The sequence below is a fragment of the Cajanus cajan genome, chromosome 5 (assembly GCF_000230855.2).
Source record: "Cajanus cajan strain Asha chromosome 5, NIPB_CcT2T_4, whole genome shotgun sequence".
NCBI classification, from domain to species: Eukaryota; Viridiplantae; Streptophyta; class Magnoliopsida; order Fabales; family Fabaceae; genus Cajanus; species Cajanus cajan.
The window spans coordinates 56,940,181-56,960,826 of record NC_138521.1 but is presented as its reverse complement, the minus strand read 5'-3'; the positions used below and the strand labels follow the sequence as shown (position 1 = coordinate 56,960,826).

The following is a 20,646-nucleotide window of genomic DNA, read 5'->3' as shown; positions in this document are numbered from 1 at the left end:
TTTTAATGTATATTATGTAAAAATAAAATAATAAAAATAATTAATGTTAAATAAGTGTAAAACAATCAATAAAATATATATTAAAAAAATTATCATTTTTATTAATAATATAAATGTACAATGAAAACTAGTTCTTATATAGAAATCAGTTTCAGTTGAATATTTCATAGAACATATACAGCAAAATTTAATTTCCATAAAGGCTTTTTAAAAAAAGGGTTAAAATATATTTTTGGTCTTCCAAAAATTGATTCTATTTAATTGTAATCCCTCAAAAAATTTCTTTGATCTTAATCCCTCAAATTTGCATAATACCTATTTTTAATCTTATTTTAAGTATAGTTAACTTTTGCTATTAAAATAAACCACCTCAATAGTCAAATCACAATTAGTTTTAATGACATAATTTTTTTAATTTAAAATAATAATTATTTTAGGGTTAAGTTAAGTTTTAAGATAAAAAAATAATTTTTACACTTCAAATTGTTTACTATTCACTCTCAAACACAAGTATGGAGGTTTCAATAATTCCTATTTTACTTGAATAAAGAGTCTCCCACCAGCCTTTAATAAAATCTTCTCAAAAACTCAAAGTAAGGTTTTTTTTTTCTCCACCATCATCACCATTTCCATAAAATTCAATTTCACACTTTCGCCAACAACTCTTTAAGCTTTAAATTCTCAATTTTCGATGACACCTTTTTACCCTCAATGACTCTCAAAGTCCTCAACATGCAAATTACTTTAAACAATGCTCATTTATCTCCTTTCTCAAGTTTCAAGGCACCATCTTTCATAAATAGAAGGTCTTTGGGTTCCTTCGTTAAGGATGAAAGTAAAATAGAAAAACAAAAGGCAAATAAAACACTTTCGAAGCCTCCATGCCTAGGTTCAAAAATGAATAGTAAAAAGTTTTAAGTGTATTCTAAAACATAACTTAATCATAAAATAATTAATATTTTAAATCAAAAGTTTTATATCGATAAAACTAATGCTGAGGTGACTTATTTTAACAACAAAAGTTAACAGTGTTTAAAAAATGATTAAAACTATGTATTATATAAATTTAGAGAATTAAAATCAAGAATTTTTTTTCAAAGACTACAATCAAATAGGATCAATTTTTTGAGGAGCAAACACATATTTATTTATTTATTTAAAAAATATGTAATTTTTTTTTGGTAGTGCAAAGAGCAAAAATGACGTTTTGTCAATAACAAACCCTAAATAATAATCAGGCAAGTGAAGCTAATGATTGACCCAAACTTGGAATTGGACCAAGGTCATCGGTGTTAATTCCTTGGTTGATGATATATACACCTCTTTTTTATATATATAATTACACCTTATTTAAAAAATAATAATTAAATTCCTAAAATATCTTTTAATTTTTAATTTTTAATTTTACACTCCTAACATTCCATTTAACACTTTTTTTCTTCTTTCTTATACATCTCATTCCCTCCATTTTTCAATTTTCACCTACACCACCTTACCTTTCTCTCATTTATTTTAGTAGGTAATTTTAATTTTTTTAGTTTTACATTACTCTCTTCTCCCCTCCTCTTTTGATTTCCACACTATTATCCTTGCCTACCTTTCTTTTAGTTTTTACACACATTTTGAGACATATAACTAATTTTCAACAGCATTATAGGCGCATATGACTTCCTCAACAATATCAAAAGTGCCAAGCAAAATGTGCTTTTTTTAGCACTTTCCCATTTACATGTCTAGAAAAGACAACATTAAATAACTTTAGTGTTTTATAAAATATTTTTTGCTATAGTAAAATTAGTGTCACCGAAAGCATGTGTTGAAATTTTGTTTTTAATATACTTTCAAAAAGTACTTTTTGGAACAATAAATTTAGTGTTATAAAAACTACTTCCAAAATTATATAAATTAAACAACACACTTTCAGAAAGTACTTTCCAGAGTATTAATTTTACTATTTTAAAAAGTATTTTCTGAAAGTATGTTATTTGATATAATTTTGAAAAGTTCTTTCTAAAACAATAATTTTAGTGTTTTAGAAAGTACTTTTTGAAAGTGTATTATTTTATATATTTTTATAAAGTACTTTCCGAAACACTAAATTTACTACTCCAAAAAGTAATTTCTGGAAGTATATAAAAAAAAATAATTTCAAAAAATATTTTTTGGAATACTAATTTCACTATCCCAAAAAGTATTATAGAATAGTGAAATTAGTATTCTTGAATGTCTTTTCCATAACACTAAATTTAATGTTAAGTTTTTTGAGGGTGTGAAAGGGGAAGAAGTGTTGGAACAAAAAAATGTACATTTAGCTTGATAAAAACTATTGAAGAAGTTGCACATACCTATAATGTCGTCTCATGCCAATTTTACAATCCGGGGGCATTTGAAAAAGTGAAAAAAGTGAGGAAAGAAGAGAATAATACAAAAACAAAGAGAACTAAAATTATCTACTGAAAGAAGTGTGAAATTGAGGGAAGACAAATGAGTGCATATAAAAACTAAAAAAAGAAGAAAGGAAGTGTGTGAAAAAAGGAAGAAGAAAATAGTAATTTGAAAGTTGAAGGTGCAAAATTAATAAATTAAAAAAAATTAAATATATTTTTAAATTTCTTTTAAAAAATAAAAGAGGTGTATTTATTAAAAAAAAAAAAGTGTATATATCATAAGCGTAGTTCCTTTGCCTCTCATATGGAATTGGGGGCTGTGGAGCTTCTAAGATCAAAACCCAACTCATGGCCCAATTTCACATGGCTCGATTCCAATGTGAACACTTATTCTTGTATTATTGGAATCACGGGTACATGGAAGCGCCAATTCCTAACGCATACCTGAATTAGGGATCCCCCGATCATAAATACACACCAGTGCTAGATAACTCACAACTCAACTTTTGGGTTAGGAATTGTAGAACTTTAAAATCAATCTCATGTGGTTTGGCTTTAACTAGAACAACTAGATAAAAAAGTAGTTTATCATTACCATGTCACTCTTATTAATCGAATTTAAATAGCACAACTTAAAAAAAAAAAACCATCAAATTAACGTGTCCAACAAATGTCAAGTAATATATTCAAAAGAATGTTTTGTTTTTTTAGTTTTTATACTATTATCCTTGCCCTTCCTTCTTTTAATTTTTACACGCATATGGGACATAGAACTAGTTTTTAACAACATTTTAGGCATATGTGACTTCCTCGACAATATGGAAAGTGCTAAGCAAAATGTGCATTTTTTTTTCGAATACTTCTCTCATTTACATGTCTATAAAACACAACATCAAATAACCTTACTGTTTTAGAAAATATTTTTTGGAATAGTAAAATTAGTGTTATCGAAAGCATTTGTTGAAATTGTGTTTTTAACATACTCCCAAAAAGTACTTTTTGGAACAGTAAATTTAGTATTCTAAAAAGTACTTTTTGAAATTATATAGAACATCATACTTTATGAAAGTACTTTTTGGAACAATTTTACTATTTTGAAAAATAATTTTCTGGAAGTGTGTTATTTTATATAATTCTGAAAAATTCTTTATAGAATAATAAATTTAGTATTTCGGAAAGTACTTTTTGAAAGTGTGTTATTTTACATACTTCTAGAAAGTACTTTCCGAAACACTAAATTTATTAGGGGTGAGCAACATTCTGATACCGACCCGAAATCAAAAAAATTGAAAGAAAAAATGATAAATGGGTGGGTTCAAACGGATTATCGATTTAAATGGGTTAAAATGGGTAATTTTGGTCGAGCTCGGTTTGGGTTTTTTTGACCCATAAAAAATGAAACCTGACCATACAAACAAAAAAGGCCAATGGAATTTCAAGCCCAAAATAATAATGAATTGTGAGTTTATTTTGGTCCACATGTAATGTAACCTGGCCCTAGCCGCCCAGCCCAACTTAGTAACTTACTAACCCAATAACCTTTCCTTAATTCATTTGTTTTGAAATTCTAGCGTCGCACCGCTTCCCTTCTATTCCGAGAGCTCGAGAGTTTTGCCCGTTAATGAAATCCCATTGCTACTCTACATCGTTTCACAAATTATTGTCATCCTTCAATGGCTCAGTGAGTCCATGAGATTTTAGATTGCTTCACCGATAATATGTAGCAACTCATGACTCCGTCTTAGTATCTCACTCAAAAACGAAAAGGTATTTTTTGTTAAGCAAGAACATGTTTGATTGTTTGTTTATAACTTTCTATCTTTAAATAATTTCATTTTTTTATGTTGAATCATGTTTCTAGTTTATTTACTTTGAATGTTATTAGGTCAGGTTTTGGTGGTTGAAATCTATTGCACATGAGAGTAGAGTCATACATTTTGAGAAAAGCACTAATACACTATATTTTGCTTGCATTAGCAAGCTAGCACGGTAAGTCCATTACACCTCTTGCCCGTAGAAAACCACCCGTTTAAACCGAAACCCGCTCAAATTGAAATTCGTCTAACCCGATAAATAATGTGCTTGGGTTCGAGTTTAAATAATGTAACTTGTAGGTTATATCGGTTTAGATTATATTAGACCAATACCGACCGTACTCAACCGTTAATCACCCCTAAAATTTATTGTTCCAGAAAGTACTTTCTAGAAGTATGTAAAAAAATAATTTAAAAAATATTTTTTTGAACACTAATTTCACTATCTCAAAAAGCATTATAGAATAGTGAAATTAGTGTTTCGGAATGTTTTTTTTTCACAAGACTACATTTATTGTTAAGTTTTTTGAAAGTGTGAAAGTGAAAGAAGTGTTGGAAGAAAAAAAAAATGTGCATTTAACTTGCCAGAAATTATCGAAGAAACTGCACTAACCTACAATGTTGTCATGTACCAATTTTACGGTCCGGGTGCATGTGAAAAAGTGAAAGAGATGAGAAGAGAAGAGAATAATGCAAAAACTAAGAGAACTAAAATTATCTATTGAAATAAGTGAGAAATTAAGAGAAGATAAATGAGTGCATATAAAAATTGAAAGAGAGAAGAAAGGAAGTGTGTGAAAAAAAAAAAAAAAATTAAAAGTTAGAGGTGTAAAATTAAAAGATTAAAAATATTTTTGAATTTCTTTTAAAAAATAAAAGAGATATATTTATTTTTCAAAAAAAAGTATATATATCATGAGCATAAATCCTTTGCCTCTCATATGGAATTGGGGGCTGTGGAGCTTCTAAGATCAAAACCCAACTCATGGCCCAATTTCACATTGCTAGACTCTAATGTGAACACTTGTTCTTGTATTCTTGGAATCACGGGTACATGGAATGGAAGCCCCAATTCCTAACACATGCCTGAATTAGGGATCCCCCAATCATAAATACACACATCAGTGCTAGATAACTCAAAACTCAACTTTTGGGTTAGGAATTGTAGAACTTCAAAATCAATCTCATGTGGTTTGGCTTTAACTAGAACAACTAGAAAAAACAGTAGTTTATTATTACTATGCCACTCTTATTAATCTAATTTAAATAGCACAACTTTATAAAAATTAAAATAAAAAACCATCAAACGTGTCCAACAAATGTCAAGTAATATATTCAAAAGAATGTTTTGTTTTCTAAAATTAATAAATAATTTTAAACCCTAAACCCCTAATTAATTTAAATTTTCACCCACAATCACGGGTACATGAAATACGTCCATGAAAAGAAGTTCCACTACCCATGTGCAATTTTATCTTTTTCTTCCACACCCACCTGCTCTCACCTCAGTGGCTGGTTTATCCTTCTACGCTATTCCCCCAAACTCATGGAAGGTAATTGTAATTGTCGAGGATTCTGTCGGAACACTTTTTTATTTATTTTAAATTTTTAATTATTAGCAATCAATGTCCTATACTCACGCCTCACCCTGTTGCTAGTTGAAAAGAGAAATTTTTATCTTGGTCAAAAAATTATTTAAAGTATATAAAGTGTTCAGTGTCCTCATGTAAATCACCTACTAAGGTTTAATGTATCGATTGTATACAATCTATAGCTTTTAACTATCGGGTTGGAGGTAGAACCATTCAAACATATGCGTTACGTGGCATTTTACATCATACACTTTTAATTTCTATTTGAACACTACATAATGCGAAAAAACGAAATTGAAATTAAAAACATGTTTTTAATTAATTGAAATGATACATAAACAAGGCAATTTATTTTTCTTCCCATTTTCACCTTAGACTACGTATTTGGTTTCATGTCCAACTTCGGGAGTGTATCTAGAAGCTATTCATATAAATTTCTACTCATACCTTAATTGTGAAAATGATGCAATTTCGAAACGAATTTGAAGATCGAAAGCTTTCCAAAATGACGTAATTTGGAAAGGATCCAAACACATTTTTACTTCTCATTTTCATCTCAGAATCTTTTTCCCATGAAAATCTTAAAATTTTCTTTTGAAGCCTTTTTTTGTTTTCGTTTTCAATTAGTTCTAAATGAAGCCTTGTTTTATAATAAAAATAAGTATTCTCGGCAAGACTGAAACATACGACTGCTAAGTATCATTATTCATTACTGAACCTAACCAATAACTATTTGTAGTTGTACCTTCTTTTGTCGATTAGTTAACAGTTATTTCGGTCGTTGAACTTTTTGGATTTCTCTGATACACACACCTACCCATTTAGCATGATTGGTGGGATTAGAATATTTTCTTTTTAATGCACTCGCCTTCACTTTTTATTTCCCGGTCATAGTCAACACTATGCACTTGTGTGTTTGCGCATGTGTCGGTGATACACAGAGAAAGAGAGTTAAACATAGAAATATGTAATCATATATATCAACTCTTCCTGCACTTGCTTTCTCACAGGCCAGATTCTCAAATTTGGCTCTGAGGTTTACAGGCGGAGGTTGTAATCATACAAAAGTAAACCAAATCGAAGACCCAAAAGTAAAATAAAAAAAAAAGAGGACAAATAGTGGAAAACAATTTTTAAAAAAAGCTAAAAGAGAAAAAGAAAAGAATGGAGGGAGGAAGGAAGGAAAACATAGGAAAAATATATATATATCCTAGCTTTAAGAAATGAGCATAGTTAATGATAGTGTGATTGTTTTTCCCCTTCCCCCTCTTGATTTTTTGGTTTGATTCCTTTTTTGGGAATTAATAGACCGGCCTGCAGAGACAGTTGCTCGAGGGGTCATGGTCATAATCAGAATCAGCAATGGGAACCCTTCCTACAGTTGAGTGCACCCGCAGTTGTTGTGATGGACCCCACCAGTGAAGATGGCCTTGCACTCAGGCTAGAAGCTCTTGCATAGCTAGAGGAGGCTCCAGCCCCCGATGCTGTGAAAAACGCACCGTTTACCAATAAGTCCCCTTCTGACCTCCAATTCCAACCCTTCCACTCACTCTCTGGTGCATCCTCATGCTTTGTCACCTGCACATAATATTTTCATTAAATAAATGTTTATATTAAAATAATTTGTTAGACTTTAGACTTAGTAGTATTAGTGAAGTACCTCTTTGCTGAATCTATCATCAGGTGCAACAAACCTGTTGCCTTGACTATTGATGGTTGGGTTAGCACTTCCCCCAATAGCATACATTTCCCAGTGGGTGTAGTCATTGTTGACCACATGAAAGTATCCATGCCTACACCTAAGCACATACATGAGGCCCACATAGTATTAGTAATAGTCCACTTGTAACATTATGATTTGAGTAGAAATAAGTTTACTGTACCTAGGCATCCTCTGAACAAGGCCTTCACCAAAGTGGTTGAAAGCAATAGTGACCTGCATGTTCTTGTCTTGAGTGTAGGAGTCACTGTGGCCCAAAAGCATGACTTTATCATGGTGAGTCATGTAATTGTTGGAGATGGTGATGGCAGTGGAGCCATGGATGGCGTCGATTAAGCCATCCTTGCAGTTAGACAAAGAGCAATGGTCAACCCAAATGTGGCTTCCTCCGAAGATGGAAACGCCGTCGCCGTCCGAGACGGTTCTCCAGCCGTAGTGGCGTGGGGAGTCGCGCACCATAGCGTTGCCGCCTTGCTTACAATCATGAATGTGAATCCCGTGGATTATAACGTTCGTCACGTACTGTATAGTAATGCATGGACCCCCCGCAATGTGGACGCTAGCGCCTCTTCCGTCGATGGTCTTGAAGGAGTTCATGATCAGCTCCTCCTTCAGCTGAATCACCATGTCTCTCGCGAATGTGATCCACAATGGCTCATCCTGAATCACCGCGTAACGGAGTGTCCCCGGCTTCGGTGTCACGGGGTCGTCGTCGCCCGAATCCGTCACCACGTATACTTTCCCGTTCTTTCCTCCTATTGCGTTTTTCCCGAACCCAATTGCACAATCCGCTAGCCTCTGCCTGTTCTTCTCCCAGTTCGGGTCACACCTCCAACAATCATCAATGGGGTTACCTGTCCCACAAGACAGGTACCCTAAATTCCTCCTTGCTAAAGAGCCATTGATTTTCCTGTACATCACTCACAGTCATTAGTCTCAAATAAAAAATACTATTTTGTACTAATAATAGAATTAGTGACATTTCTGTAAACTTTAGTCTATGATAAAGAATGTATTTAAAAAATGTGTTACGGTAGTATAGTGAGTAGGACATTGCATTAAGATGTGTGGCTTACCTGTTTACTTCATGGGCCACCCACTGGGGGTTCTGGACAGGGGAAGAGGAAATGAGGAGTGGGGTGAGGAGAGAGAAGAGGAGGGTGAGGAGAGAGAGGGAAGGGGTGGCCATGTTGATTGGGTGGTGTGTGAAGAAAGTACGTAGTTGGGGGGTGTATATAAAGGAATTAAAGCCGGGCTAAATGGCGTGATTAAACTCAACATGTAGGACCCACGTGCTTCGTGATTTCTGGTTTTACGGGATACCAGTTGGGTAGTTTTGTCCGTTAAGCAAGCCCCAAATGATGGGGGAACCTCCCAACACTCTTCTAAAACAAATCTGCTCACTCATGGACAATCCAATGTTGTTATGTTTATGTTACCTTCTTTTACTACTCTCACTCAATCAATGTCCTTCTAAATTCCCTTCTCGTTTTCCCTACACTCTCTTGGTTTTACCTTTAAACATTGGCTTATGGCGTTAGAGCGAGTTGAGTGGGTACAAACTTTTCTTTAATAGAGAGGGATCCCATTATGGACATGTTTCAAAAAAAAAGTTTCTTACTTCACTTGCCACGTTAATTTTCATAGCCAAATTTAGAAGGCATCGCGCCACGAGTAATGGGCACTTTGATAGATTTATCGAGTTATTCAACGAGCCTGGTTAAAGTAAAAGCCTCCTCAAAAGCAGGGAACATGTGATGTTATGAAGTAGTACTGGCCAATTCAGCTAACTATGTTCATATTGGATGTGAAAAACAGACTCCCCATTCTAGTTTTTGTACACTAGGCTATAGGCAGCAAAATCTTCATATTTTGACTTTGTTTCATATAAACGAGTGACATCGTGAAAATTTAAAACGTTACCTGGTGGGAGATATTGACTTACTTGCTCCTATGGGTCCATCTTTTACTTTAATTTAAGAGGCATCTTGGAAAATCTTGAGCGTAATTGATATCCATATCCTGCGTTCTTAATTGCAATTGGGATATTGGAGAACCTCATTCATAAACAATAGTTACAAAATAGGAGACGAGAAGGAGAACCACAAAAGCCGGGGGGTAAAATAATAATACAAATTACTGTTTATTTTTATCATACAAGGGATTCTAATTTATCTTTCTTTGTTTTGTTCTTTTCTATGCCAATACTAATATATATCACACAACATGGTTATTAATTAATTGATATGTGTATGGAAGAACAACAGTGGATTGATATACGCTTGAAGAGGAAATGTAGGCAGGTAAAATGATACGATGAAAACATACACCGACACCGAAGGAGCTTTGATCTTGGCGTGGATAACAACTCATAGTTTTTTTTGTTTGTTATTGAACTTTTCATCTAATCATTTTTCCCATACATGCTTGCTGTTAAGCATAATATAGGTATATAGAGAGGTTCCCATAGAAGAAAAACAATACTAATTAAGGTGCTTTCGACTTGAGAAGTTGTAAGAATCTATTCTGATAAAAAGATAGGGACGCCTGAAACGACATGAGAGAAATTTTTTACTCTAGCTGGCTTATAATTGCTTGCTCAATCATATAGTGGATTTTATGGGGTCCCAAACTCTTGCTTTGCTTGCGTGACAAGGGAAAACAATTGCGTTTAATTGTGTTCGTAAAAATAAAAAAGAAAGTTAAACTAGCTTTTATTTTGCTACAGAAAAAGTTAAAACTGGGTGGTGGGTGTTTAAATTGGATTAGTTTTAGAGATTACTTTAATGATTGATTGCATATGATTGCGTGAAATAAGTTTTATGCTTACACATGCTATTAAATGTTTAATTTTTATATATTGGATTCATATGTTGCAACTTCTTTTTTCATACAAGAAGTATTTCTCTTTAAAAGAATAAATATATTTTTTAAAAATTTTCATGCTTGTTTCAACTTTTTCAAATAATAATTTTTTTTGAAAAGAATCAAAATTTTGATTAAAATCGTAAACTAGTTTACCTGGTTTCTTATAAAAATTAGTTGTTTGTTTTAAGAAAAGTTGTTTTTATGGTGTTAAACAAACAAAATAAAGCTACTACTTTTTTTTTTAAAATCTCCAAAATAAATAATTAATAGATTATTTTACATTAAAATAATTTTTTTAAATTTCTAAACAAACTGGCCCATTATGTGCTAAAAACTCACTTTATCCAATTATTATGATGTGATATTAATCAACTTGATAACTCAAACACGAAGTATTAAAAAGTTACCTTCGTTCATATCGTAGATATATACTTCATAGAAGTATATTATACGATAAATTAAATTAATCTAATAAAATTATAAGTTTTATATGTCTATTAAAATTTTTTAATTTGAGAGTTGAATTATTAAAATTTAATATCTTATTAAATGGAATAATTATATTAAGAATTATTTTTGAAATAAGTGAATTTTTTTCTGATATATGTTAATGTATTAATTATTGATATATGTTAATATATTAATTATTTAGATAATTTTTTAGATTTTATTTTATCTTGATCATGATTTGATTTTTAAATTTTTAAATGAGAAAATGTCTTATTAACGTTTATATATGTAGACTGTCAAACTCAATAAATGAAATAACGACATATTATTAGATATAAGTGTATTTTTTTTTCTTATATTTATGCCAAAATCAGATTCAAAGATTTTTTTTAATATTTTATTTAAAAGTACACTATGTTTGTTTTGATATATATCATTAGAATATTAAATATTTTTAGTTTAATATAAATTTTATAAGTCTAGTTTTAAGGAGTTTCAATCTATAAGTAAATTTTAAAATAAAGTTATCCGGTGAAAAAATATTAACAATATATTTTCTTATATAACTTATAATGCTATGAAAATCAAGCAGTTGAGTTAATGTGAACAAATCTAAATTTTAGTTTCATTAATGCTAATCAGTACAAAATATATTCCACAAAAATGAAGTACAAACTCAACAGCTTGATTTTCAATAAATCCCACGGTTTTCTTACGGAAACATTGTGTACTATTTAGTGGTGTGTTTTTTCAACTTTCAATACATGTCAATACATGTGCCAAAATATTCAGAGAGTACGTTCCCAATTTAGAGTGTGTTTATTTTAACATTGAGAAATTTCAAACATCTATTAAACTCAAAACTATAAAACCTATGAATTGGATTGAACCGACAATGAAAAATATGTTAACATTAAAACAAATACACTTAGAAGCCTACCCTATCCTCTAAACATAGTATATAACATTCTTCCCATGACAAAAATATGAAGCATTAATGGGTAGGATTTTTTTTTCATTTTTTTCTTTCTTTATTTAAGAGGAGTGGAACTGAAAATATGCATAGTTATTTGGCATCGGGGCTTATGACACATGTTTCTATGTTGATGAGATATTGTCCATTTTGGAACCGATTCTTACGGTTTTGCTTTTGGATACCACTTAAAAAACCTCTATACCAATAGAGATAATTGTGTGTATATAAATTCATGTTGATCTTCTTATTTGAATGATGTGAAACTTTGTTTGCATTCCAAACAATAGTTTCATTTTTGAAGCTCAATCTTTTTTAGTGTTGTTATTTTGTGAATAGGTGTGAGTGATTAAACATGATCTAAAATTACATCGTTGGTGAGCGAAGCACATGGTTTGCACTCAAAAATCAAAGTGGCGAGGGTTTTTGTAGGTCCAAACGTATCCCCTTCTTCCCCCTTTTCTTTTATGCTTTGATTCTGTTCCCGTAATTTAAATTTTCCTAACCGCAAACTTCGCCGAAATTTCACACTTGTAACCAATAATCTCTTATACGACGCTGACATGGCGCAACGAGAACCTCTTACGACGACACACGGGACCGCTGGTTGTCGTTTTGGAAAAAGAAAACGCAAGGGACACGTGGCCCTACCAGATTGGTCCTCCGTGATGACTCTCGCTGTTCATAATTTTGTGGATTTTGTTCTTTCACGAGTGATACGGTTGTCGTTTTGAGTGATCGTAGCCGTTCCTCGTGGGTTTGAAAAGCAACTAGAAGTCGTTGATTCAAAAGAATGAGAATCCAATCCAACTTTATTGAAAAGTGATTATTAAGAGACAGAACCAACGTGAGGGTCTTTGTTAAGCAGTTAAGGTAGGGTTTGATTAAAAGCACAGCCATGTTAGTTGGCATGGGATGAAGACTCAAGAGTGAAAGAATGGTGGTTTGAAGAGGGTACTTGTGACAATTACATACCAACCTCTATTTATACACTCCATCACCTGCTGCTTATTGCTCCATGCCATGTGGCAGTCCCTCTCATATCAACAATTATTTCTCCCTTCCGCACATGCTATTTCACATCAACACCATCCCTTTTCCCTTTCTTTCTTAATTCATAAAATTATTCCTTCATTCATGGATTACGACACAATCCCCTCTCCCTTCCTCTATTACACACGTATGTGCCTAAATTAACTTACCTCTTCTAAAGTCAATCATTTTTTTTGGATGCCCCCCATAAATTTGGTCAAATAATAACATTTAACACACAATTGGGTCTCTTTAATATGTTAATAGCAATTTGACTATATGATCATATACTTAATTTGAAACTAATTTTAATGACTTCTATGAAAGAAATTACTATTCGACAAACAATTGATTAAGAAATAGTTGGTGATTGACGTTTTATTTGTTTTGAAGAGAAATTGCATTTTTTAAGTCGGTTCCAAGGACAGTAATTAATATACCAATACATGTCGATGGAAGGACATGGGCCCCTTAAATGCACAGCCAGAAGAGGAATTACGTACTCCACTGAGTGAGGAAAGAGAGGATAAGGATCCAAACGTGGTTAATACCATCATCATCATTTATAAGAAAAGGCCCAATTAGTATTAGGTTTAACAAACATGACGAATAATTAGAATGGAAAGGTGTATGAGTGGAGGTAATGGTAAACATAAAGTGCCGCAACCGACGATTCTGAGCCATATTTTGTGTAGGGAAGGGGCCAAATGAGGCCCTCATGTATACTGGTTCAGTAGCAATTAGCAAAGAGCTTCCAAAGAAACGTTTCATGCATCGTAAGGGCACCATTCTGTCCTACACCAAATTGGATAAGGGATATATATGCCAACCAAGTTGTCAAAACACTAATCACTCATGCCCTGAAAGTTGAAACTCTATAGCTTTATTAATTATTGGACATTGTACTCGCATCCCCTTCTTCCACTTACTGCCTAGCAGCACATGCCTCATGTTCACACATGCACTAGCTACTATATACTACAACTCACTCGCACCATTCATGCTAATATAATATATTAAAACACAGAATTTCATGGGACGTACTATTCCTTTCACAAATGCTGAAATACTATAGCTAATGTCATTGATGTTTATAAAGTTTAAGATAAGACTAAATTCTTTTCCCAAAGATTGATTAAGTTCCCTTTTCGTCTTTCTCTATTGATACCTTTTTCGTTCATGTTTGTTGTCTTCTTTATTCAAATCCATCCCCATCAACCCAACTTCAATTATTTTTTCTGTTGAAACGTAACGGTTATCTGTTAAGTATTATCATAATATCATCCCACCACTAATACCAAGCATCAATTATTTATTTGCTTTGCCTGGCTGTTCTCAATTAAGCTATGCTCATTGCTCAGATATGTCAAAGATAAGGCTTGGTTTGATATATAGTATATCCTAACATGAAGGTTAAATAATTAAACTAGAGAGGGTTCACTTGTGGGCGTGACAACGTGTTCCTTTTTAAGCAGAACCGGTGCAACGCACTTGTGAGCAACATGTCATAGAATGCAACATATGCAATTTCGAATCAAATTCATATGTGATGTTTCACCCTTCTAAGACCTTGTTATTTTCAGAACATGCATGTTGATCAATATCAATGTTGGTTTTCTTCGGATTATTTGATTTGCCGTGTGCAGGAATGGCTCACTGTTCATTGATGTGAAGTTGTGAAAAAAGAAAACAGAATTAAGGTGTTAATTGATGTTTAATTTGAAATATGTTTCTAGAAAAGAGCGATGAGGAGGATGACACGTAGTTGCGCAATCATTTGAAGTCATGTGCTATGGTTATTATATCAAACACGTTTAACTCCATTTGGCTAATTTAAGTAATCCTAATTATATGCAGTAATCAATGTGTTTCTGCTTCATCAATCATGTGCTGGCATGACTTGTTGTTTACAAGTTAAAAACCCTCCGTAATTACATGCAATCTTTCTTTTCGTAGTGGATATATAGACACGTACCCTGTTTCTTTCTGTTCACTTCTTCTCTGTTTTAATTATCGCAATTTTGTTTAGTTGTCATTCATTTTCCTTTCATATATTCCTTTTCTTTATTCCAGGCATGATACGCAACAAGGATTACCATACCCCTCCCTTCGCAAACTTTGATGAATAATTTTTATAAAAAAATATTATCATAAGATTCAACATGATTCGGTTTAATATGTCTGTATTTACCGTTAGTGATGAAAAGATATGATCACTATAAACAATATTTAATACAACTTAAAGAAAAAAGGTATGCAAACATTCTTTTATCACTATCCTTGTTTTTATCATTTTATGGATAGAATTGCAGATCCTTTTCTGAATGCAACGTTTTATAAACAATCAAAACAAGGTCCTAATTGTCCTTAAAAAATTCAAAGAGGTACATAGTCTTCCAAATGTTTATTTGGTATTACGTTTGTGATTCACATTTTCTAATATTTTTACGTTATAATACATTAAAAATAACTAATAATTACTTTTCTAAATCACGTCCAAACTAACAGAGAATGAAAGCAACACACACCAACATTAATTTTTTGGGACATGTGTTTCTTAACTGAATTTTCAGTTTAAATTTTGATATTAGACATGAAATAGATAATATTGGATTATAAAATAATAAAAAACAAATCAAAGAGAAACAAACCTTTTGTCATAGCAATTTGTTTTTCTTTCATTGCAAGCCAAACAATTATTTTAATGTAACTATTTATAACGGAACAATTTGCTTGCGTCTTGACAAGCAAGCAACCACGCCAACATTCTTGTTCTTAAATAAAGACTTTCTCATTTAAAAATAAATGCTTCACACGGTTTATAAAGCATTTACTAATGCATGTGCTTAAGATAGCGAGTAAGAAAATAAAAATAGAAAAATGTTAACATGTCCTAAGTTTTTATTGGAAAAAAATGTTTATTGCACCTTTTCAGTCGAATAATGCTTTCTTTATCAATAAAAAATATGACTTATTTATTATTTATACTTGTTCCGTCTCTTTCTTTTATCTATCACTGAATATTACTATATGTTAACAAAAAAAACTGATTTCCTTTTTTTATTATTTTTTTAATCTTCTATTATGTGATTTATCTCTCTCATTTATTACGGTGCCATTTTGTATGATATTGCTTTTTCTCTCTTTTTCTTATAAGGTATAATTGAGAAAATAATTATTTGTATAATTTTAAAACTTTAAAATATATTATTCCCGATCCTAATGTTCATACAAAAAATAATAACTAATTCATCAGAATTACTCTCTCGATTTTATATTGATCGATGTTAAAGATTTTTATGCACATATTAAGAAAAATAACTATTTCAAAATAATAATATTGGTTAACAATTAATTTTATTAAAATATTTATACTCTTTTCCTTAATTACTAAAAGTTCTCAATGATTTGACAATAAAAATCATACTCTGTTAGCAGATTAATTCTTGATTGTTAACTTTGAAATATTGTATGAATCAAAAATTATTGTAAGTCATTATAGTGAGAAAAAAATAATTAAAACATCAATTTAAATTGAATGGAGAGAGTGATGAAAGTAGTTAAATTAGTTTACTTTTTATATTGATAAAAAAATTTATTTTAATTAAGAATATTATAAATTTAAATTATATTTCATAATACATAAAATTAAATTGTTAATGACCGCATTTAATAACACTATGTAATCTAATGATGAAATTTTTTTAAGCAATGAGTATGAATAATTATTTCATTAATAGAAACTAAGGGTATAAGATAAGACTAAGAATAAGTCTTGATAAACTTACTCCACTCAATATATAAATTATTTTTATTATTATCTATCAATTTTAATTAATGAAACAAAGTATTGAATGATTTTTAAATTTTTTAAAAATGTGTAGACTAAATCTATATATTAAAAATTTAATCTAATAATTAAATTACTAAATTTAATATAAAATATAAATTACTAAGTAGAGTAAATTTATAAACTTAATCTTAAAATAAGTGAATTCATGTTTTTCCTACATATATATGTATATGTGAGAAAGTGAGACTGTGTTTATTATAATTAGAACAAAAAAAAAAATCATTCATTTGTTTCTTATATAAAGAATCAAAAGAGAGTAGATCATTAGAAACAATTTTATTCTTAAAAATGATAAATTAAAAATCAAAAGTAATATTCAATATATTAAAATTATAAAAATATGTAATACTTATTTTACTAAAAAATATTAAATGGAGATATAAAATGTTCGGTAGTGGATTCCCTTCATATGGAAGGTCATTGAGTCTGATTACGGTATCAAAAGAAAAAACAATTAGAAGCAAACATTGCAGCCATTGAGCTAAAAGAAGAGAAAAAATCATTCTCGCAGTTTCGCAAGTTAATCACTATAAAATCACATTTGCGATCTTGTTAAAAAAAAGTTCAAACCTTGTAAATTCTAATTTGGTCGAAAATCCGTCTGCAACAAATAATCTTCAATTAGGATTAGTTAATTCAAACACAGTTTTTATAATATGAAAACAGATCAATTTTATTATTCTAGTGATACTAAAATCTTTCCTGATACTTTTAAATTTGATTTTTATATTAAAATAATATTTGATTAGTAAAAATTACATTCTACAAACATAGATTAATATTTAATTGTTAACTTTGAGATACTATCTCATTAAAAAAAATAAAATAAAATAACATTCACAACAACTATTTTTGATGATAAACTTCAGTCATCTTGTTTAACTCGTGTGAAGATTTGGGTTTTCTTTATGGGTGTAGTAAATGGCGAAGTGAGCCCACAAACTATTTCAATAAACTAATTGGGCACTTATTTGGGCCAAGAAACCAATTGGGTTTTGGAAACTCCATTTTTAACTTTTGTTCTTCTTGTCAGGTTTTTTTATTATATAAGTAAAAATAAAATAAAATTAGAGAATATAAGAGATATCCAAACCTATTATAAAATACAAAATCACTTAAACAAAATTCAACAAAATACATAAAAAAATAATCACTAAATTGTAATGTCTATCATCATTACAAAGTCAAGACTGTAAATTGCTAATTATCTTTGTCATTGTTTTGTGTGTTATTAATTAATTAGTTTGAATTAATTTTTAGTAGACTATTTAATCATGGTTATTTTAATAAAAAAATTATCTCTTTCATTATTGTATTGATTTACTTCCCAATAATCTTTATCCTTCCACTAAAAATCAATAACTAATTTGCAAAAAAATTGTATATGATTCTGTTTATTCTATCATTCTCATGTTACAATTGAATTGTGCTCAAATATTTTACTTATTTGTTTTCCAAATGAAACTATAGTAATTATCAACTACAATAAATTTAAAATATTTACTAAAATAAAACTTTAAGGAGCCATTATAGTAGACTTTATTAAAAGGGGAAAAAAGGAACATTTTGTTATAAAAGAAAGTAAAATAGAGAGAATAAAGAAGTCAATATGAGATAGAGAATATAATCTGATTTGTGTCTTATCTTTAGAAGAAGACTAACTTATTTATAAGTACATGTGATAACTGAACAATTACACAATAAAGAGAATAATACATAACGAAAATATAAATGATAATGATTGATAATGAATATTTATATCACTAATTAAATCACTAATTATTATTCATAACACATTTAACATTTATTGTAGGAAAATTTTCGGGACAAAAGTACAGGCTTAAAAATATGAAGATTAAATAGTCATTAATTTTAAGTAGAGAGAGATAATTATGTGTAGTATGGTTAGATTGACCTATTTAAGTATCTAACCAACCTAACCAGATTAAACATCATTGAGCTAGATTTTTTTTTTTCGGTGATCGAACTCAATCCAATTTAGATTAATCGATTAAAATATTCCTATGTTCTAATTTTTTAAATAATAAGAGAAAAAATATATAAGTAATTCAAATTTTAATACATACCTTAAACAAATATAATAAGTAATAATTACAAAAGACAAGTCACATGATATATGTCTCATTCGACAGTAACCAAAAAATATATAATATCTCTAACAAACAACATTAAGTCACTAACAATCAATTGAATTACGTATAAAAATCAACAAACTAAAATTGAAGAAATAATTATAAAATAAACTTATTATTTTTTATTATTAAATTATTAACTTAAGTCTCGATTGATGTAACATGAATATCTCTTAATTTTATGTGTTATGTCTTGTATATATTAGATAATTAATATTTTTATTAATAAATTTAGGTTGAGTTGGGTTGAATTAATAAAATTACAAGTATTATATTCGAACAAGTACTTAATCGAATTATAATTAGGTAAACAAAAAAGGGCAAATGATAAATACTCTTCTCATTTTTAATAGGCTAAATTATATTTTTAGCCTTTTTATTTAATTTTAGGATTTAATTTAGTTCTTTTAATTTTTAAAAATATTTAATATTGTATTTTCATATAAGTTGACACTAACAACGTGAATGACATTCTTAAAAAAAAGATGAAATGATAATATTAAGCATTTTTTGAAAATTAAAGGAACAAATTGAACATTTTAAAAATAGTGAGACCAAATTGAATAAAAGTTTATCTAACATTTTTTTGTCCAATTACATTTAATTTTTTTTTATTTACTTTAATAAGATCATGAATGACAACAAATCGAATACTTAAAATTTGAAAATAATGATTACAAAATGAAGGAATCATATAATAAAAAAGATTATTTAAAAGGTAAAAGAAAAATCAATTTTAATTTTACCTAGACAAAGAAATATTCAATATAATCAAATTATTTTTAAATAATTTAATATAATCCACTAATTTTTAAACAATATTCAATGTTGTCCTTTTTATTTAATTTCATTAACATTATTAATGTTAATTTAAACAAGAGAATATTTTTAAAAAATAAAATGATCAAATTGAACTATTTAAAAATAACAAAATTAAATTTATTATAAAAAAAGAGACCAAATTATAATTTAGTCTTTTTAATAAATATGCCTTCCTCTTTATTTTTCAAACAAATTATCTAAATAATTTTTTTAATTTATTCCTTGTATGAAATAAATTATATTTTTAAAAATCATATTTTTCATTCATCCTCTCTACTCTAGTTCATTTTCTTCCATTATTCTATTCTTCTTTGACTATTCCTCATTGATTCTTCCTTATTTATTTATCTTTCTCGATTTTATATCTCTAACAATCAAGATAACTATTGTTCATTTTTATTAATTTAAAATTATATTTTTGTTCACTTTTACCTTCGTCAATTTTCAAATCCTAATTTTTTTCTCAACTTTAATATTTCTTATATTAGATGTAAGTAGAGATGACAATAGGACGGGTCGAGTATGAGTTTCATGATACCCGTCCCCGTCCCCGCAAGTCAAACTCATCCCCTTTCCTGTATTCATACCCGTTGGGTATATGATTTTTATTCTCATCCCCGTTCCCGTCGAGTATCGGGTATACTCGTACCCGTTAATTTTTTTTATTTATTTATAAAAAAGTATGATATTTTTAAATTATTTTTTATTATATTATAATTATAATTAAGTTATTTCTCTATCTCATAAAATAATAAATAATCACTCATAAAAAATATTAAATTTTTTTAATATAATTAAATTGAAAGTGAATATTAAATTGAAAATTGGAACGGGGACGGGTACGAGTACGGGGCGGGTAAGTACATACTCGTACCCGTACCCGGCTTAATATATAGGGTTTTACCCGTACCCGTACCCGGTCAAACCGAATATTCCCAATCAAAATTAGGATGTGTTAAAGTATTATCCGCGAGTACGAGTA

At 29.7% G+C, this 20,646-nt stretch overlaps 1 protein-coding gene across 1 annotated transcript; it reads right to left on the bottom strand.

Annotated features, from left to right (window-relative positions):
* Positions 1–6,744: 6,744 nt before the first annotated feature.
* Positions 6,745–8,740, bottom strand: LOC109801445 (putative pectate lyase 18). The gene is made up of 4 exons (XM_020362519.3): positions 8,590–8,740; positions 7,677–8,423; positions 7,454–7,592; positions 6,745–7,371 (listed from the first exon to the last, which is right to left on the bottom strand). The coding sequence occupies exons 1-4, from the start codon at positions 8,700–8,702 to the stop codon at positions 7,150–7,152; spliced, it is 1,221 nt and encodes a 406-aa protein (XP_020218108.1). The 5' UTR covers positions 8,703–8,740; the 3' UTR covers positions 6,745–7,149.
* Between the last annotated feature and the right edge of the window lie 11,906 nt (positions 8,741–20,646).